Source organism: Podarcis filfolensis, assembly GCF_964270895.1.
Source record: "Podarcis filfolensis genome assembly, chromosome: 10".
Classification (NCBI taxonomy): Eukaryota; Metazoa; Chordata; class Lepidosauria; order Squamata; family Lacertidae; genus Podarcis; species Podarcis filfolensis.
Window position 1 is genome coordinate 71,883,350 of NC_139612.1, and position 21,425 is coordinate 71,904,774.

Sequence of the window (21,425 nt, forward strand, 5' to 3'; positions counted from 1 at the left end):
GTAATAGGGGGGCTACTATCTTAGGCTGTATAAATTGCAACGCGCTTTACTTCTGGGCTGCTTCACTCCTTGCATGGGGGGCTCAACAGCTGTCTCCTTACACGGGGGGGGGCTCTGCGCGCAAACAGATCAACAGCTGCCTTGCTTTCTTCCTGGCCTCATTGTGTTGCCTCTGACGGAGACACAAGGGATGAATTTTACCTGGGTGTCGGGGGGGGGGCGTGTGTGCAAAAGCCCACGCCCCATTTTTCCCGTAACACAGGAGTCACAGAGCCCAACCCGCTGCTCAATGGGCACCAATCCCTAAAACGCGGAATGGATCTAAGATCATGGCGTGGGGGGCGGGGGGAGGGAAGGATTTTGCAATGTAAACATTGTAGGGGGGGACCCCACTTTGCAGCTGGATTGCCGGGATCAGGCCCTCCCCCGCTCTCCTCATCTCCAGAAGGAAGAAGGGAGGGGAAAAACCTTCATCTCCTTCGCCCCCCACAATTCCTCCCTTCCCGGTACATCCTCCTCTCACCCCGCCCCCACAACCCTCAACCCCCCCCCCCGTATGTCGCACCTCTTTCGCCTCTTCCTCCTCCTCCTCCAATCCGGATTCTGCTTCCGGAATGAGGGGGGACCCCCCCGTGGATGTTGCAGGAAAGGAAAAAAGAATCGGGAGCGAGAACAAAGAGGTATAGGGGTCGCGGAGGAGAGGGGAGAAAAGGATCCAGAGACCCCCGCCAGCTCCCCCAAGCGCCTTCCGTGGGGCCTGGATCCCTGCGCGCGTGCTGCGAAGGGGGCTTTCCTTGGCCCCTTAGGCGCCTTGGCAGCGGCGGACATGGGGAATCTACGCAGGGTGTCCCCACGAGGACCCCTTGCCCCGTTTCCCCCGCGAAGGCATCCCTGGGGTCCTGTGGGCTCCGCACGGATAAAGGCGGGCCATGAAAGGGTTAACGGGCATGAGGGACGCCTGGATAGAGACCCCCCCTGTTCCTACTCTGTGCGTCTTGGGGTGGCCCCTCAGGATGGAAAGATGGGGGGTGAGGGCTGAGCCTCGCCAAGGGGGCCTCTGGGTGCAGGGGAGACTCTGGGACAGAGGGAGGGGGAGCATCCCTGGGGCAGGGAAGGGCAGCAATGCGGGGGGGGGGAGAGGAAGACTTCTCCATCGTGCCGCCCGTAGGGAATCTCCGGAGGGGCCGCCTCGCTTCTCCCTCCCACCCAGGAATCGGCCACCCCTTCAAGGAGACCAGAGAGGGATCCCTGGAAAGTGGGGGGACGTGTCCCCCCACCCCTTCCTTCCTGCAAGTTCCATCCTCTTCCCACCCCATGAGCCCCCACGAGCCCCTGCCCTGTCCAGGAAGAGAGGAGGGGAGAGGCCTTCTCAGAAGCAGCTCTTCGTTTCCACAATCCCACCCAGGAAGCAGCCAGAAACCTTTTCCTCTCTCTCAGGCTTCCATCTTTAAGTTTCTCTTCCACTGCCTGGTTCCAGTACAAATAAAAGGCAGTAAAACATCAGACATTAAAAACCTCCCGATAGAGGGTTGCCTTCAGCTGTCTTCTAAATGTCAGAATGTTGCCCATTTCCTCACCCTCTGCCTCGTTCCCTATAACTTCGCTTCTCGCAAGGGGGGGGGGGGAATCAGTAGAAGACCTTCGAAGGACCACCTCCCTGTCCAAACTGAGCGATGTTGGTGGAGATGCTCCTTCAGGTCTACAGGGCCGAGGCTGTTGAGGGCTTTAGGTTGCAGATCTTGCTGCTCCATAACGTTCTCATTCAGCAAATAAATTTATTGCTGAAGGCAAAGAAGCATAAGAGAACCCCCAAAATAGCAAAAACTTAACTTACGTAAAACCGTATCTCAGCATACCAAAACAGCACTCAACTAAGAATCACACATGCAGAGTAGAGAAATAGCAGACTAGGAAGTGGGACCAGGCACCTTTCGGCCTTGTAATTTATATTCTATTAAATGTCAGAGTAACCTTGGGACTAGATAACAAGCTTGGCTCACTCCAGTTTGAACCAGCTTCATCTGGTTCCCCAAAACAAGAAAGTTTCTTCATAACCTCATTGCAACTTATCGCTCTCAGCAGAAAGGAAACTGCCAAGTTTTAGGAAGCCTGCATTAGATCAATACTTTTTTTTGCCTGGAAAATGCAACCATGACACTTTACAGGTCAGCACCAACAATTTGAATTGTGCTTGGAAATCTGGTGGGAGCCAGGTAAAGTCCTTTAAGGGCAGTGATATGTGGTCTCGGTGGCTGCTCCCATTCAGTTGCAGTTGCTGGGTCACCTTCAAAGGTAGCCCCATATAGACCACATAGCAGTAGTCCAAGCAGGAGATAACCAGATCATGCACCACTCTGGTGAGACAGTCTGCGGGGAAGGAGGGTCTCAGCCTGCATTCCAGATGGAGCTGCTAGACTGCTGCCCTGGACACAGAATTGAGCTGCGCCTCCATGGTCAGCTGTGAGTCCAAAATGATCCCTAGGCTGCACACCTGGTTATTTAGGGGCACAGTTACCCCATCAGGACCAGGGGGTCCCCGACGCCTGCCCACCCCCTGTTCCCCAGGGACAGTGCTTCTTTCTTGTCAGGATTCAAACTCAATCTGTTAGCCACCATCCATCTTCAAACCACCTCCAGGCACCAACACAGGGCATTCACCACCTTCACTGGTTCTGATTTAAATGAGAAGAACAGCTGGGTATCACCCACAAACTGGTGAAAACCCAGCCAAAAGCCCCGATGATCTCTCCCAGCAGCTTCATATAGATATTAAAAAGCATGGGGGAGAGGACGGAGCCCTGAGGCACCCCACAAGTGAGAGCCCAGGGGTCTGAACACTTATCCCCCAACACCACTTTCTGGACATGGCCCAGGAGGAAGGAGGGGAACCACTGCATAGCAGGGTCCCCAGCTCCCCTAGAGGGTCCAGAAGGATACCATGGTCACAGGTCTCCAAAACTGCTGAGAGATCCAGCAGAACCAGGAAAAAGCATTCCCCTCAGACTCTAGCGCATCAGAGATTATCAACGAGCACAACCAGGGCAGTTTCTGTTGTATGATGAGGCCTGAATCCCGATTGGAAGGATAATGGTGGCAGAAGCTTTCCTGGTCCTGCACCCCCAAAAGCTCCAGGCACAAGACTTCCATTAGCTGTGAAGGGGCCATCGGATACTTGGTGGTCTTTTCTTCAAAAGACAAATATTCTGAATACTTTTTAATTGATGTATGATGTAAATAGTGCTTGTGTATTTCTTGTTCCACATCGTAGAGACTTTGATACACAGGTCTGAGCTCATCTCTGTGCCTGAAACTGCTGTGTTAGGAGCACTGCCTGGGCAGTGTGTTTGGGGGTCCTGGGCTGGCTAGACAACAATACCCCCTACTCAGCCAGGCTTATATGGTCCCAGGGAAAGCAGAGCAGTACGTTAGGCACCAGCTTGGCTGCAGGAGTGGCTGGAAGGAGGTGTGCAGGACACCATGTAACTATCTTAGAGAGTCCACTCTGGATTTGTGTAAGTCCCCCCCCCCCCCAATAGCCTTTTCTTCTTCTGAAGATAACTCACGAGGCAGCAAAGTATTACGACCAGAGTTTTCCTTCTCAATGGGCTTCCTTCCCCGATTGATGAGCCCCATCTGCCCTTCACTTTCCTCTGCAGAATGGGCAGGATCTGCCTTCTTGACTCTGGGATTCACTGTTGTTCTCATCCTCTCCATCCACCAGGGCCTGCCTTCACCTGCAGCAGAATTCCCTAATAAACCAAGGATTTGAGACCCAGCAGCTATCCTCACCTGATTTAGCCGGCCGATTGAAGCCGTTCCTGGGATTGTGGCCCCTGTTCCATGCTGACAGCTTCTGGAAGCCACAGGTGAGAGCTGAGTGCAGGGTGGGGACCAATGGTGGATAAATTACCCCATAAGGTGCATGACATTTCCCCCACCAAAGGTTCTGCCGCTCCCCTAACACCCCATGACATCGTATGATTATGATCTTTAAGACAGAACAGGAATAAATTCATGTCCCCAGAAATAACACAACCTCAGTCCATTAGTGAATCAATACTACATTTTCAAGGTACTACATATTCCACTAAGTACAGTTTATCATTTTGCCTTGAATATCCTGCTTTTCAGTGTCATTTTATGATAGTCATTTTATGATAGACGGGCACGAGATAGACAGGCACGAGATCAGACAGCACATCATTCTTTAAAAAAATCAAGCTGCTTTATGAATATTGGTTGAGGATTTTGAAAGTTGCTCATGAATTATTATCATTTGATGACATTGCAACTTCACTTCGTAAAAAATGGGAACATGGGTAGGAGATGAGGGAATGTTGGAGACGTTGAAATAGGAGAAGGTGCTAATGGAGCTTGATTTGTTCTGTTTCCCTTAGTTCTCTTCCTTGAAACCAAAACAGGATTCCCTTTCCTACCACTCTGAAGAAGGAGATGGAGAAGGCAGTCAAAGCTCCAGGGAATGGGTCACCTTTCCCCCATTAGGAATAGAAATTAAAATGTGTGAAATGTGGACTATGTTCATTGAATGAGCACCCATAGTTCACATCAACGACCTCCAACAGGGGAGAAACCATTTAAAGGTATGGAGTGTGGGAAACTTTTCACTGATAGTGGAAACCTTAGAACACATCAACGGACTCACACAGGGGAGAAACCATTCAAATGCCTGGAGTGCGGAAAGAGCTTCAGTCAGAATGGAGACCTAAAATTACACCAGCGGATTCACACAGGGGAGAAACCATTTAAATGCCTGGAGTGCGGAAAGAGCTTTACTGGTAATGGAAACCTTAGAACACATCAACAGACTCACACAGGGGAGAAACCATTTAAATGTATAGAGTGCGGAAAGGCCTTTAGTCATAATGGAAACCTTAGAAGACATCAACAGACTCACACAGGGGAGAAACCATTTAAATGCCTGGAGTGCGGAAAGAGCTTTACTGGTAATGGAAACCTTAGAAGACATCAACAGACTCACACAGGGGAGAAACGATTTAAATGTATAGAGTGCGGAAAGGCCTTTAGTCATAATGGATACCTTAGAAGACATCAACAGACTCACACAGGGGAGAAACCATTTAAATGCCTGGAGTGCGGAAAGAGCTTCAGTCAGAATGGAGACCTTAGAAGACATCAATGGACTCACACAGGGGAGAAACCATTTAAATGCCTGGAGTGCGGAAAGAGCTTCAATCAGAATGGAGACCTTAAATTACACCAGCGGACTCACACAGGGGAGAAACCATATAAATGCCTGGAGTGCGGAAAGAGCTTTACTGGTAATGGAAACCTTAGAAGACATCAACAGACTCACACAGGGGAGAAACCATTTAAATGTATAGAGTGCGGAAAGGGCTTTAGTCATAATGGACACCTTAGAAGACATCAACGGACTCACACAGGGGAGAAACCATTTAAATGCCTGGAGTGCGGAAAGAGCTTCAGTCAGAATGGAGACCTTAAATTACACCAGCGGATTCACACAGGGGAGAAACCATATAAATGCCTGGAGTGCGGAAAGAGCTTTACTGGTAATGGAAACCTTAGAAGACATCAACAGACTCACACAGGGGAGAAACCATTTAAATGTATAGAGTGCGGAAAGAGCTTTAGTGATAATGGAAGCCTTAGAAGACATCAACGGACTCATATAGGGGAGAAACCATTTAAATGCCTGGAGTGCGGAAAGAGCTTCAGTCAGAATGGACACCTTAGAAAACATCAACGGACTCACACAGGGGAGAAACCATATAAATGTATGGAGTGTGGAAAAAGCTTTAGTGATAATGGAAGCCTTAGAACACATCAACGGACTCACACAGGGGAGAAAACATTTAAATGTATAGAGTGCGGAATGAGCTTCAGTGAGAATGGAAACCTTAGAAGACATCAACGGACTCACACAGGGGAGAAACCATTTGAATGCCTGGAGTGCGGAAAGTGCTCCAGTCGGAATGGAGACCTTAAATTACACCAGCGGATTCACACAGGGGAGAAACCATATAAATGTATAGAGTGCGGAAAGAGCTTTAGTGATAATGGAAGCCTTAGAAGACATCAATGGACTCACACAGGGGAGAAACCATTTAAATGCCTGGAGTGCGGAAAGAGCTTCAGGCAGTGTGTACACCTTAGAAAACATCAGCAGACACACAGCGGAGAAACCATTTAGATGTATGGACTGTGGAAGGAGCTTCAGTCAGAGAGGAACCCTTGATTTATGTCAACAAACTCACACAAAACACAAACCTTATAAATATCAGGAAAGTAGATAGAGGTTGAGTCCTAGTGGAAGTTCTAAATCAACAGACTAATGGACAGGAAGAACTTTAGGAATTGAAACCCTTCAAACCATCCACAAACTCCAAGAGGAGAAGCAGTTTAAATGAAAAGATTGCAAAAGTGCTTTATTTACAATGGAGTGTTTAAGGAACATCCAGGGACTCTCACATGGAAGATCCCATTTTGGTGTCTGGAGTGTGGGACATCTTCCTCTCAGAGTCCACTCTTTTCTTCACAGAAATGAACTCAGCAGGAAATCAGTCTTTAACACATGTTTTTTTTTTAATAAATATTTATTGAAATTTTCAAAAAAAAAATTAAAAACACATAAAATTTACATTCCTTACTATCAATAACCAATTTCCTTGACTTCCCCACACCTCCCCTTCTTGTATTCCAGTTCCAATTTTTAGCTCAGCAAGTTCTTGTCCCCAAACTTTACCTTATTTTCTTTAATTCATTTTAGTTAACCAATTTTAACTTATAAACCTCAATCTTTATACATCAGTACTTATTCTTAAAAATCTTTTTCTAAGGTCGACCCCAATTCCCTTCCACGAATTCCCCATTTTTATATTAGTAGCAAAACAAAATTAAAAGAAACAGAGTATAATTGTACACCCTTTGGATTCCCAAAGCCCCACCCCACCCTTTCCCGGTTTCGAACCCAAGCAAATGTCCATCAGTCTATCTGCTGTCAGCCTGGCGACCTCACGTCCGAGGCTCTTAATTCTCTCTCAATTCCTCTCTGCTGGTTTTTTTGATAGTCCTTTATATTGAACACCAAATCTCGAAGAAGCTCTGTCCCAATAAGGTCCATGTTTCTTCCAGCCAGGCCTCCATATTTAAAAGTGGAGCCAAAATCTTGTTTCTTGCTTCTCTTAAGTCCAAATGTCCCAAAAGCTCCAGTTTCCACTTTAGCCAGGTTTGTAATCCATAGGTCTTCAGATCTCCACATAAGGAGATCTCTCCATTCTCCATTCTTCAATTCAAACCAAATTTTCATCATCCTGATCTTATTTTCCTTTATATCCATCTTAACCGGCCTCTGGCTCTCCTTAATCATCTGTGGCATTATAGCTCCTCCTTCCTTTTCCTTCAAATCATCATGTATCTCTTTCCTCACATTCTCAAATTTCTCAGATTTCTTTTCTTGTTCAGCTGCAGAGATTTTTAGTTCAGCTGCAAAACCTTTTTGTTCAGCTGCAAAGACTTGAGTCAAGTCCCTCCCAGGCTCAGTAGTTTTATTTACTGTTCCATTCAATATTGTAACATTTGTAGCCAAAACATCACTTTGTTCTTGTATCTTTCCCAAGAGAAAAAAAGTCCTCTCCAGTTCAGCCAGTGTTTTTCCACTTACAGCCATTCTTGTAATGTCCTGAACCCCCTCTAGAGGGGTTCTGGTTTCTTAGTATCTTCCAGTTCCAACCCAAAAGTCAAATTAGCCTTTTCTTCTTTATTTTTAACAATTTATTACCAAATTGTAACAAATATAACCAGCAAAGACAACAGAAACAAAGTTCTCCTTTTTAGTCTTTAACACATGTTGTGTATGTGAAGTTCTGGTATTTATGTGTAAAACCGTATAGTAATGAAATATTGAAGGCAATGCCAAACAATGTCATTATAATCTAAGATGTAAAGTACCTTTCAATAGAGAAGGGGTGAAGGTGTATCTGGATTGCTGGTGGTCAGTGAGGATTAGGGCTGGGCGATATATTGTCCAATACTGGTTTCTAGTCCACATTGTGATAACCTTCCAAAAACAATTGATATGGCAACATCCCCCAGGTCACAGTGCGTGTTTCTGGGATGCCCATTTGCCTGGAAGCAGCCGGTAGAAAGCTTTGCTTCGTGAAGCCCCTGCAGATGCCGAGTTGCTTACTTCCCTCCCAGACGACAGGAAGCGAAAGACACACATCCATTGCCGTGTGTCGTTCCAGCCTCTTTCCTCCCTTGCTCCCTTCTGCTGGTTTGTGTGCCTGACTTAGATATCCTATGTGCTGTATTTTTTTACTGCTGAAACTGGATTTGCTCTGAGAAGCAAAGTTTTGCGCCTCACTGGGGACCCAGTGAGAACTGCATGCTTTGAAAGCTCAGTAAACTATTACTGAAGAAGTCCTGCTGCCTCTGTGTGTGTTTTTGACCTCAGCTTGGGAATTGCTCTACAAGTGGCCCCTACTTAACTCATGCCCTGGAGTTGCTGTACTCAAGCATGCAAGGCAAGTGCATCTGTGTGCACACAAAAGCAAATAAAGTAGGACTCACCTTTCTATGAGAGTACAGTGGTACCTTGGGTTACAGACACTTCAGGTTACAGACTCTGCTAACCCAGAAATAGTACTTCAGGTTAAGAACTTTGCTTCAGGATGAGAACAGAAATCGTGCGGTGGCAGCGGGAGGCCCCATTAGCTAAAGTGGTGTCTAGGTTAAGAACAGTTTCAGGTTAAGAACGTACTTCCGGGAGGAATTAAGTTCTTAACCTGAGGTACCACTTTAATATGTTTTCAACTGTTTTATTGCTTTTTTAAAATTTTGTAATCTGCTCTAGGAGATTCGGATTACAGACAGGGAACTAACAGTAATGATGATGATGATGATGATGATGATGATGTTATATTGCTTAACATGCCCCCTCCCCAGTCATGAATACTTGAGGGCACTCCTGGGTCCATCATGGTCGCTTGAGGCCCATGTCCAGCTCAGGTTAGTTCCCCACCCCACAGAACTTTTGGGAAAGAGAGGACATGGCTCTGGTCTTCCCTGCTCTGCACCAGATGGGATGGTTGCAACGCTCTCTGTGTGGAACTCCTTTGAAGGTGACTCAGGAACTGGCCCAAAATGCAGCAGCCAGATGATTGGCTGGGCTGCCTCTCTTTATGAATGGCATTTCTCTCCCACTTCTTTGCCCAAGGAGATCAAGGCAGCATCCAGGGGTCTACCCCTCCTCACAGAGTCCCCCCCCCCAACAAACACATTGGATTCCTGTTTTAAAACAGTTGCACTGGTTGTTTCCTTTCCAGCAGGACCTCTCCTGCTCTCACTGCCTTGGCTTGTGAGACCTCCAGTGGTGCTTTCATAGAACTGTAGAGGTGGATGGCACCCCAAGGATCATCTAGCTCAACCCCAGCAATCTCAGCGGGCAAACTTGCATCTGGAGGAACTGAGCACTGGAGGAGAAAATGAGCCCTGCAGGATCAGGCCAGAGGGCACCCTCCTACAGGGGAGACAGAGCAGAGGAGCCACCCATCGCCCTCTCCCCCTCCTCCACAGATTGGCCTCCTCCTCTTTTAACACCTCCTTTATTAGTGGCCTCTGCCTCTTGTGGGAGGGAGTTCCACAGGTTTACTCTGCCCTGCAAGAGGAAGCGCTTTTTCTTCTCTGCCTTCCTTCCTTCCTTCCTTCCTTCCTTCCTTCCTTCCTTCCTTCCTTCCTTCCACAGGTGAGGTTTTAGGGACCAGGGTATATTTCATGTCCGAGTGTTTCCATCCGCGGACAAACTCTGTTATACAAGGGGACTGATCCATACATCTGAATGGGGTTTATTTGCATGCATTTCCCCGAGACCCCTCCCCAAGGGGCCAGCAGCGCATCCATGCAAAGGAAGAGCAGAGCTGCCGCCCCCCTGCGACCCTCCGCGCCCTGACTTGCCCCCCTCTCGCCATGCAGCGCTGGGACCCCCGCTCTCCCCATGGGCCCTATGTTGGGAGAGAGGAGACTCACCGGATCCCAGCAGGCGCCCCCAGGCAGCCTCTGCAGAGCCGAACCAACGGGACCCCCACACGCCCGACGTCTTGCAGGAAAGGGAGGGGTTGGGCTTTCGCTCTGGAGGACCTGCCCCCCCCCCGTCTTACTTTCCTCTCTAGCTCGTTTCCATTTAACCCTTGGCAAGCCGAGCGCACCCAACTCACGCCTCTCCCTCTTCCGAGAGCAGGAGCATCGCGCACCAATGGCATCCCGAGAAGGCGGAGCAGGAGAGGTTTATGGATTACTTCCGGCAAAGGATACCTTCAGTTTTGGACAGCAGCTGAACGGCCCCCTAACAGCTGGCCCCTGAACACGGGTCCTAAGAAATCTTCACTGGCTCCCGGTCCGTTTCCGAGCACCATTCAAAGTGTTGGTGCTGACCTTGAAAGCCCCAAATGGTCTCAGCCCGAGGAAAACATTCCCGCAAAAAGACCAAAACTCCGGCATGTAGCCGCAGGTGATACAATAGGAGCCTTTCTGCAAATGGCCTTTGCAACACAACTCACTGGGTGGTAACAAAGTAGACACATTTGCCTCTTTTCAACGGATGCTTTCGCTTAGCCCCGTTTCCTCAATGAATCCACCCATTTCTTGATGAAATAGGACTTCTGCCAGGAAAACCTGAGCTGAAATAGGAAGGAGAGCAAAACAGCAGCCCTGTCTGACCCCAGTCAGCCTCCAGACTCCCCCAGTCACGTGGCAGGAGATTCTTCCTGAGGCCCACCCCCCTCCGTGAGAAGGGTATGACATCATGGATGATCCAGTGATGATCCACATGATCCAAGCAGACTTGTCCAAAGAGCAGATCTCTATGCCTGAATGAAACGGGTCTGTGATGATGGATTCTGGAGTCAAGAAAGGGGAGGGAAGGATTTTGCAATGTAAACATTGTAGGGGGGGACCCCGCTTTGCAAATGGATTGCCGGGATCAGCTTCCTTCCCCCCCCCAATTCCTCCCTTCCCGGTACATCCTCCTCTCACCCCGCCCCCACAACCCCAAATCCCTCCACCATGCGCTGCACCTCTTCCTCCTCCTCCTCCAATCCGGCTTCTGTTTCCGAAATGAGCGGAGAGAGCCCCCCTCCCAAACTGCCTGCTTTTCCTGCAAGTGGAGCTTCTGCGCGGATTGCTGCTCTGCAGCGTAGCTCTAGGGGAGCGCGCTTTGGAAAGGAAAGGCGGGGCGTCATGGGAGGGGAGTGGATGTTGCAGGAAAGGAAAGGAGAATCGGGAACGAGGACAAAGAGGTAAAGGGCTCGCGGGGGGCGGAGAGGGGAGAAAAGGACCCAGAGACCCCCGCCAGCTCCCCAGAGCGCCTTTCGTGGGCCCCATGGGAAGGGCCTGCATCCCTGCACGTGTGCTGCGAAGGGGGCTTTCCTTGGCCCCTTGGGTGCCTTGGCAGCGGCGGACATGGGGAACCTACGCAGGGGGTCCCCACCAGGGCCCCCTTGCCCCGTTTCCCCCGCGAAGGCATCCCTGGGGCCCTGTAGACTCCGCACGGATACAGGCGGGCCATGAAAGGGTTAACGGGCGTGAGGGACGCCTGGATAGAGACCCCCCTGTCCCTAATCTGCGCGTCTTGGGGTGGCCCCTCAGGATGGAAAGATGGGGGGGATGAGGAGTGAGCCGCGCCAAGGGGGCCTCGGTGCAGGGGAGACTCTGGGACAGAGGGATGGAGTTGAGGAAGTGGGGAGGGGGAGCATACCTGGGGCAGGGAAGGGCAGCATTGGGGGGGGGGGGGAGATAGGAAACCAGTCTTTGGGAAGACTTCTCCAACGTGGCTCCCGCGGGGATTCTCTGGAGGGGCCGCCTTGGCTTCTCCCTCCCACCCAAGAATCGGCAACCCCTGCAACCAGAGGGATCCCTGGAAAGTGGGGGGACGTGTCCCCCCACCCCTCCTTCCTGTAACCTCCATCCTCTTCCCACCCCATGAGCCCCCACGAGCCCCTGCCCTGTCCAGGAAGAGAGGAGGGGAGAGGCCTTCTCAGAAGCAGCTCTTCCTTTCCGCAATCCCACCCAGGAAGCAGCCAGAAACCTTTTCCTCTCTCTCAGGCTTCCATCTTTAAGTTTCTCTTCCACTGCCTGGTTCCAGTACAAATAAAAGGCAGTAAAACATCAGACATTAAAAACCTCCCGATAGAGGGTTGCCTTCAGCTGTCTTCTAAATGTCAGAATGTTGCCCATTTCCTCACCCTCTGCCTGGTTCCCTGTAACTTCGCTTCTCGGTGGGGGGGGGGGATCAGCAGAAGACCTTCGAAGGACCACCTCCCTGTCCAGACTGAGAGATTTGGGGGGAGATGCTCCTTCAGGTCTACAGGGCCAAGGCTGTTGAGGGCTTTAGGTTGCAGATCTTGCTGCTCCATAATGATCTCATTCAGCAAATAAATTTATTACTGAAGAAGCATAACAGGATCCAAAAAATAGCAAAAACTTAACTTACGTAAAACCCTAACTTAGCATACCAAAACTGCACTCAACTATGAATCACACAAGCAGAGTGGAGAAATAGCAGACTAGGAAGTGGGACCAGGTGCCTTTCGGCCTTGTAATTTATATTCTATTAAATGTCAGAGTAACCTTGGGACTGGATAACAAGCCTGGCTCACTCCAGTTTAAACCAGCTTCATCTGGTTCCCCAAAACAAGAAAGGTTCTTCATAACCTCATCGCAACTTATCCCACCACCTGCTCTCAGCAGAAAGGAAACTGCCAAGTTTCAGGAAGCCTGCATTAGATTAATATTTTTCTATGCCTGGAAAATGCAACCATGACAATTTAAAGATCAGCACCAACAGTGTGAAATGTGCTTGAAAATCTGCTTGGAGCCAGGTAAGATCCTTTAGAGGAAGTGATATGTGGTCTCGGTGCTGCTCCCATGCAGTTGCAGTTTTGGGTCCATAGCAGTAGTCCAAGCAGGAGATAACCAGATCATGCACCACTCTGGCGAGACAGTCTGCAGGGAAGGAGGGTCTCAGCCTGCATTCCAGATGGAGATGCTAGACAGCTGCCCTGGACACAGAATTGAGCTGCGCCTCCATGGTCAGCTGTGAGTCCAAAATGACCCCTAGGCTGCACACCTGGTTATTTAGGGGCACAGTTGCCCCATCAGGACCAGGGGGTCCCCCACACCTGCCCATCCCCTTGTTCCCCAGGGACAGTACTTCTGTCTTGTCAGGATTCAAGCTCAATCTGTTAGCCACCATCCATCCTCAAACCACCTCCAGGCACCAACACAGGGCATTCTCTGTCTTCACTGGTTCCGATTTAAATGAGAAGAAGAGCTGGGTATCATCCACATACGGGTGAAAACCCAGCCAAAAGCCCCGATGATCTCTCCCAGTGGCTTCATATAGATATTAAAATACATGGGGGAGAGGACAGAGCCCCGAGGCACCCCACAAGTGAGAGCCCAGGGGTCAGAACACTCATCTCCCAACCCCACTTTCTGGACATGGCTCAGGAGGAAGGAGGGGAACCACTGCATAGCAGGGCCCCCAGCTCCCCTGGACGGTCCAGAAGGATACCATGGTCAAAGGTCTCCAAAGCCGCTGAGAGATCCAGCAGAACCAGGAAACAGCACAACCAGGGCAATTTCAGTCCCATGATGAGGCCTGAATCCCAATTGGAAGGATAATGGTGGCAGAAGCTTTCCTGGTCCTGCACTGTAGGAAAATGGTTGTTTGTGCCTATGTGGCAAGATGGGCGTGTGGGTGGAAATTTACTGCAGCCTGACCTTTTGGCAGGGCAGGCTGTGCTAGGCATGATGAGCGCGTGAACACCTCATGCTAGATTAATGATTGGTCCACTTAGCATAGCCTGAAGGTGGGGTGATATCCTTGTATGGTATTGTCTTTATCTGCCGGTTGATACAATGTTGTATGTTTTTTACTATTCATAATAAATGCTGGGCTGCAGCAGCTCCTGGGCTGGTTAGGCTCAGCAGCAGTTAAGCTCTTTGAATTCATCTTGGCGTGAGACTGATCATTTTCTGGTGACGAGCAGGCCCTCGTCATTTGGTGCCCCGTGTGACTGACTTTGGACTCTACGTTGTTTCGCATCGTCCAGCGCTCACCCCGTCCGGCAAGGGTTCCAGACGCGTCTTTCATCCACTTCGGATCCCCGGTGAGTGCTCCCGCTCTTTTTGCTATTATGGGGCCACAAAAGAATTTTTTTGATGAACTTAAGTTCCTTCTTGCCAGTAACAACCTTGTTGTACTTGATGCCGATCTCAAGGCGCTTATACTAGCTCTGGACACTCACTGCCCCTGGTATCCTAAAGATGGCACATGGGACCTAAAAGACTGGGGAAAAATAGGGCAATTTTTCCAAAATCATCCTTAAATTGATGTCAAAGTTTTGCATGCCTGGTGTAAAGTCTACAGAACTATGTCGAGCTTAACTCCTGCAAATATTCTTCTGGCTGCCTCATCGCCTGCTTCACCTATCCTTCTGGCTCCTACTTCGTCTCTGCATCCCACGTTGCCTTCTTCGAATCCTCCGGTTTATGTACCCCCTAAACCACCGGATCTCTCTCCTTCGGCTCCTCCTGTCCCACCTCAGCCTCCACCACCTTCTTTGCTCTCTGCACCGCCCGCTACCACTCCTCTTCAAGAATCTCTTCGTGCCCCTGCTCCGTTCCTGGCTTTCGATTCTGCCACCCCAAATCTTTTTCCTGTAATTGTTCCTGGCGCCCCGGGGGAAGGCCCAGCCCAGCACGAGCAGTTTGATTTGAGATTCATAAAGGAACTGTATTCCTCTGTCAGGGACAATGGCTTGCATTCCCCTTATACCTTGGTAGTTTTGGTACTCTTTTCCAACAGAATCTGGTACCAGAAGATATTAAATTGCTGGCCCGTACTGTAATGCAGCCTCATCAAATGATCTTGTTCATACAAGCTTGGCACTGGGCTTGCCAACGTCGCGTTGACGGTATTCGCAACAATCTCAACAACGCTGCACAGGCTGCTCACCAAGCCGCGATTGCCGCCGCTGGCGCTGCACCCCCAGCCCCTGTTATGTTGACCCATACTGATGTTTTTGACGGGTTGACGGGTGGGGGCAATTTTCTTACCATCGCCCAGCAGCTAGCCCTTGATCCCATGTATTGGGAAGCCACTACCGCTGCCGCTCAGGAGGCCCTGTCCGCCGTGCCTGATGATAAGACCGAGCGCGGTGGGCGTTGGGGCAGCGTCCGCCAGGGCCCTATAGAGCCTTATGGACAATTTGTTGATCGCTTGTATAACACCCTCAAGCGGCAAGTTCAGGACGTAGCAGCCCAAGAAGTGATTGTTCGCCAGCTTGCGTTTGATAATGCAAATGAGGACTGTAAGCAAGCGCTGCGCCCTTTGATGACAACTCCCAATATAGCCATTGCAGATATGCTTAAAGCCTGCCAGTCAGTGGGCACTGAGACACACAAAGCCCGCCTTTTAGCCATGGCTTTGTCCTCCGCTGTGTCCCAAAATCCTGCAAAGGATAAAACTTGCTTTGGATGTGGCAAAGTGGGCCATTTTTGTGCGCAGTGCAGATCCACCACACAGCAACATCGCCCTAGCACGAAGTGCCCCATTTGCAAGAAGGGTTTCCACTGGGCCAACCAGTGCCACTCTGCCACGCCTCAGCAAGGTCAGCAGAACCAGCAGGACCAGCAAAACCAGCGAAATCAGCTGACGGGAAACCGGCAGTCGGGAAACCGGCAGTCGGGCCCACCCCGGGCCCAGGTTCAACAATAGGGGATCCAGCGCATTCTCCGGTCATCCCACCTCCGGCTTTGCCTCGCCTCTCTTTAACTCAGGACCTGTGCCTGCCACAACAAGTTTGAGTGTCAGTAGGGGCTGGTTTTTCTTCTTCAGCACAGTGCCTTGTCTTTCCATTGTCAGAGGTCTTGCGGCATGGGGTCCACCTTGTTCCAGATGTTTTACATGGGTTACAACAAAATGACCCCTATGTGACTGTTTTCTCTGATCGTCCGGCGCATCTGCGATCTGGCTCTCCTGTGGCAAAAATCATATGCGTCCCGGGGTCAGCCCAGGACCATGACCCTCTCATCGCCGCTACCTTTTCAGTCACGGAGGAGCGCCCAAAGATCCAGATGACCCTTGGGGGCCGCACGATTGAAGGTGTCTTGGACACGTGGGCGGACTGTTCCGTGATTGCCACCAAGGATTGGCCCCCCGCCTGGCCCACCGAACCAGCTTCTTCTGTTGTCGAGGTTGGAGGCACCCCCAAAAGCTCCAGGCACAAGACTTTCATTAGCTTTCAAGGGGCCATCGGATACTTGGTGGTCATTTCTTCAAAAGACAAATATTCTGAATACTTTTTAATTGATGTATGATATAAGCAGCACTTCTGTTTTACATATACTACATTGGAGAGATTTTGATACACAGGTCTGAGCTCATTTCTCCGCCTGAAACTGCTGTGTTAGAAGCATTGTGAGCCTGGACAGTGTGTTTGGGGGTTCAGGGCTGCCTAGACAACAAGACCCCCTTCTCAGCCTGGCTTATATGGTCCCAAGGAAAGCAGAGAAGTACGTTAGGCACCAACTTGGCTGCAGGAGTGGCTGGAAGGAGGTGTGCAGGACACCATTCAACCGCCTTAGAGAGTCCACTCTGGATTTCTGTAGGTTTTCCTCCATAGCATTTTCTTCTCCTGAAGATAACTCAAGAGGAAGTGAGGGAGTGCACCAAAGTATTACAACCAGAGATTTCCTTCCCAAAGGGTTCCCTTCCCTGGTTGACGAGCCCCATCTGCCCTCACTTTCCTCTGCATAATGGGCAGAATCTGCCTTCTTGACTGTGGGATTCACTATTGTTCTCATCCTCTCCATCCACCAGGGCCTGCCTTCACCTGCAATAGAATTCCCTAATACACCAAGGATTTGAGACCCATCAGGTATCCTCACCTGGTTTTGCCGGCCGGTTGAAGCCGTTCCTGGGATTGTGGCCCCTATTCCATCCTGACAGCTTCTGGAAGCCACAGGTGAGAGCTGAGTGCAGGGTGAGGACCAATGCTGAATAAATTACCCCATAAGGTGCATGACATTTCCCCCACCAAAGGTACTACAGCTCCCCTAACACCCCATGACATCGTATGATTATGATCTTTAAGACAGAACAGGAATAAATTCATGTCCCCAGAAATAACACAACTTCATTTTTTTTAAAAAAATAATATTTATTAAAGTTTTAAAAGTTACAAAAGGAAAAGAAAGAGAATTAAACATAACAAAACAATACAATACACTACAAAAACAAAAATACTACATAAACATAACAAAAACAAAACAAAAACATTTAAGAAAACACATCCAATACTTTCAATATTATTATCTTTCATTTACTTGTTTCAGCGACTTCCTCACACCTCCCTTTTTTGTATTCCACTTCAATTAATTATTTCAGCAAATCCTTTCCATCTTCCTCAATTTTCTGTCCTATAATTTATCTTAATACATTCTAACCTTATTTTTCCCTTTAATCCATTTACAATCTATTGTACTTAATTCTTTATAGCATTTCTGCTAAAGCCATGTAACTTCATTCCAACATCTTTCTAACATTCATTAATTTTACAATATTTCTGTAAGTAATCTTTAAATTTCTTCCAATCTTCTTCCACCGACTCTTCTCCTTGGTCTCGGATTCTGCCAGTCATTTCCGCCAATTCCATGTAGTCCATCAACTTCATCTGCCATTCTTCCCGGGTGGGTAAATCTTGTGTCTTCCAATACTTTGCGATGAGTATTCTTGCTGCTGTTGTTGCATACATAAAGAAAGTTCTATCCTTCTTTGGCTGACCATGCCCAAGAGAAAGGCCTCTGGTTTCTTCAGAAAAGTATATTTAAATACCTTTTTCATTTCATTATAGATCATCTCCCAGAAAGTCTTAATCCTTGGGCATGTCCACCAAAGGTGAAAGAATGTACCTTCAGTCTCTTTACATTTCCAACATTTATTATCGGGCAAATGATAAATTTTTGCGAGCTTGACTGGTGCCATGTACCACCTGTAAATTATTTTCATTATTCTCTCTTAAGGCATTACATGCCGTGAACTTCATACCTGTGGTCCATAACTGTTCCCAGTCAGCCATCATAATATTATGTCCAACATCTTGTGCCCATTTAATCATAGCTGATTTCACCGTTTCATCCTGAGTGTTCCATTTCAACAGCAAGTTATACATTCTTGACAAATTCTTAGTTTTGGGATCTAACAATTCTATTTCCAAATTTGATTTTTCCACTTGGAAGCCCAGTTTTTTTATCCATATTGTATGCCTCCATTATTTGATAGTAATGGAGTCAGTCTCGCACTCTATTTTTTAATTTTTTAACTTTATCTGACGAGATAAATTCATGGCCCAATCTTTTATTACTCAATATCTTCCTATGTAGCCTTATCACATGTGTTTCTTTTAGACAAATCAAATCCAATTGTTCCTTTTTCAATAAATGAAAAACTCTCCTCCTTTTTTCCGGGGAGTTCAGTCCATTCACATTCCAGCTTAATACTTGCAATGCCATGAATGGATTACTCTGATTTTCCTCCAACTGCACCCAATGCTTGCTCTTCTTCTGTTGGTAGTGTTGGTATCACGTTCACTGGGCAGTCCAGTCCAAAGGATAATGTTGCTATGTCCACCATTCCTCTTTTTGGTGATCTTCTGTCCAATGCTTTTTGTTCTAGTCCTCTGTCTGGTGATCTTCTGTCCGATGCTCTTGGCTCTTTTCCTAGTGATCTTATTTTTATTTTCCTTCCTTTGAAACTGAATGTAATGGTTATAGGGGTTGCTCGTGCGTAAGTTGCCGCCACACCTGGCTAGGTTACCTGGTTGAACCCTTTCTGTCTGGACAGCCCCTTCACTTCATGGCTGTTTCAGTCGCTGGCAGAATCCGTCAGTGGGCGTTTCTTGAACTTCTTCCAGCAAAGAAGTTCTTTGACGCCAAGTCTCCTCCTACTCTCCCTGCGTGGAAGTCTTCTGCTCAGGGAGGGTGTGGGCAGCGGAGCACCCGTGCTCTCCCCGCTGGTCTCCGGTGAAGAGTCCTGGAGCCTCCTCTCCAATTCCCCCATCCGCCCCCCTTCTCCACTGGTGTTATGCTGATTTCCTTCCCCAGCAGATGGGCTGCCTCTCTGCCAGCTGGGACCCTCTCTGGCATCCCTCTGGAGCCTTCCCTCCGCCTCTGGCTCCGATGGCAGTTCCCTGACACTGAAGGATAGACCTTGGGGAAATTCCCACCTGAAAATGATTTTGTTCTTTCTCAGCAGGGCAACCAAATCACCGTAATTGGACCTAAGATCCAAAAGATGTTTCAGGATGTCTTTAAATATTTCCACTCTTGACTGTAGTACTTCCAAAGGCTTCTTGTAATGCCAGCCCAAAATTTTATCTCTCTCTTCTTTAGTTTGGAGGGTGATCAAACAGTCTCTTATTCTATTCTTCTTTTTCTTCCCTCCTCTTCCTAGTCTAAAGGCCCTCACAATTTCAAAGTCCTCCTGCCCCAAGTCCAAGTCCCAAAAATCCGCAAACTCCTGCGTGAGAAAATCTATCAAACTATCCTTCTCCAGTTCAGGTAAAGCTCTGATCGTCAAATTCATCTGTTTTTCCTTAAGCTCAATCATAGAAAGCGTCAACTTGTGGTCCTCAAGTTGCCTCTGTAGGACTGTCACTCTCTCTTTTTCCAGTTGTGTAATTTTACCTTCCACAGCAGCTACTTTTTCCTTGGCTTCCTCTGCGGTATCAAAGTAGATTCCTGTATCAGTTTCTCAATAGATTCTGTATTAGTATTCACCTTTTGTCCCAAATTATTTAGACTTTCTGTATTTAGATCAACTTTAATAGTTGCAGCATCCACTTTCTTATTAAGCTGTTCCAATGAAGCATTTCTCTTACTTAATGCAAGCGCTAAGGCCTCTTCTGATGACATTCCTCTTGGTTTGGGATGTGCTAGTACAGCTGCAGAGGAAGCAGAGGGGCCAGATGCTGAGGCTCTCCTAGTTTGTTGCCAAGTCTTCCCAGACCTTGTTGTTTTTTCTGGGATTGATGAATCTATTTTTCCCTACCATCTGCCATAACACTTGAGAAATCCAAGGTCAGTCCCACAGTCAGACAGTTTTTATCTCTTCAGCTGGAAAGTCCCTAATCTAGCTCTTGTAGCAGTTACAATAGTTTCCTCTAGAGGGAAACAGTTGCTATTTGTATTGATCCATAATGCCACTTTTAAAAAAAATACACAGTTCAAAGTTAGTTTCAGTTTTCGGATACTTTTACTCCTTTTTAAACTCAGACGGAGACAGTTGAAACAATGTAACTCTCTTATTTTGCTAGCTGTCAACACACGTTCTATTCAGTCAATGAACGTTCCAATGCACAACAGTCTTATTTAGCAGTCCGTTTCCAGGTTATGAGCGGTGGTATATAACTTCCTTCACTCTCTCCCGCAGGTATATATACAGTCCAAATCCTCCCCCCTTTTCTCCCACTGCTGGAAGTTCAATCATTTACAATAGGCTTTCCAAGACTCTAGCTTGCAACCTCTTTGCTTCGGTCTATTTACAAAAGGGGAAGGCGGACTTCCTATTTTGAGCCTCCGCGTTTTGGTACCAAATTAAAACTTTTTAAAAGTCCAATTCTTCACTTTACTCACGGGTAGTTGATTTTAGATCAGATTGTCCACAGGAAAAAGTCAGCGCTCTCCAGCAATGGCTGTGCGGCTTCACTCCGTGAAAATAGCAGTCGATTCGAAGCACTGCGCCGCTCACCCTACTTCGCTGTGGATCCCCGAAACCGGGTTTCCCCGCGAGTAGGGGAGGCGCAAAGGGTGCCCACCGAATCCCACGTTCACAGGCTTCGCCTGCCTGTGATTTTTAAAGGGTCTCCACCTTTGCCGCAGCGGCCAGACCCGATTTCCACACAGCAAATTCCTCCCATCAGAGGAATTCCGCCATTACCGATGGCGCTAACCCGGAAGTCCTCAGAAATAACACAACTTCAGTCCATCAATAAATCAATACTACATATTCCACTAAGACAGTTTATATATTTGCCTTTAATATCCTGCTTTTCAGTGTCATTTTCGGATAGTCCTGCATCAGATGACAGGCATGAGATCAGACAGCGCATAATTCTTTAAAAAATCGTGCTGCTTTATGAACATTGATTGAGGATTTTGAAATTTGCTCATTAATTACTATCATTTGACATAGCAGCTTCAATTCCTAAAAATTGGGAACATGGGTAGGAGGTGAGGGAATGTAGGAGACATTGAAATAGGAGAAGGTGCTAATGGAGCTTGATGTGTTCTCTTTCCCTTAGTTCTCTTCCTTGAAACCAAAACAGGATTCCCTTTCCTCCCACTCTGAAGAAGGAGATGGAGAA

At 48.2% G+C, this 21,425-nt stretch overlaps 2 protein-coding genes and 1 long non-coding RNA gene across 11 annotated transcripts in view; 2 read left to right on the top strand and 1 right to left on the bottom strand.

Annotated features, from left to right (window-relative positions):
* LOC310743196 overlaps positions 1-3,710 on the bottom strand; it is a 35,914-nt gene extending 32,204 nt beyond the window's left edge. Inside the window, exon 1 of the long non-coding RNA XR_014538875.1 lies at positions 2,127-3,710. This is a non-coding gene — a long non-coding RNA (uncharacterized lncRNA). The remainder of the gene's footprint in view (positions 1-2,126) is intronic.
* The window catches only part of LOC310742959 (uncharacterized protein), a 184,440-nt gene extending 177,867 nt beyond the window's left edge, over positions 1-6,573 (top strand). For 3 of the 4 annotated variants that reach the window (XM_083572916.1, XM_083572918.1, XM_083572917.1), the window contains 2 exons: positions 3,722-3,866; positions 4,398-6,573. In XM_083572916.1, the coding sequence (XP_083429042.1) occupies positions 4,547-6,193 (1,647 nt within the window). In that variant the 5' untranslated portion in view covers positions 3,722-3,866; positions 4,398-4,546 and the 3' untranslated portion in view covers positions 6,194-6,573. Of the gene's footprint in view, positions 1-634; positions 681-3,721; positions 3,867-4,397 lie in introns of those variants that run through there. The other variant, XM_083572919.1, reaches the window with a different exon arrangement.
* The window catches only part of LOC310742979 (uncharacterized protein), an 88,840-nt gene that overhangs the window by 42,196 nt on the left and 25,219 nt on the right, over positions 1-21,425 (top strand). For 2 of the 6 annotated variants that reach the window (XM_083572974.1, XM_083572978.1), the window contains exon 1: positions 11,258-11,294. The exons of 2 other annotated variants lie outside the window; for them this stretch is intronic. The gene's annotated coding sequence lies outside the window, so the exon portion shown is untranslated. Of the gene's footprint in view, positions 1-11,057; positions 11,295-16,882; positions 17,028-21,425 lie in introns of those variants that run through there. 2 more of the 6 variants (XM_083572973.1, XM_083572975.1) reach the window with 2 other exon arrangements.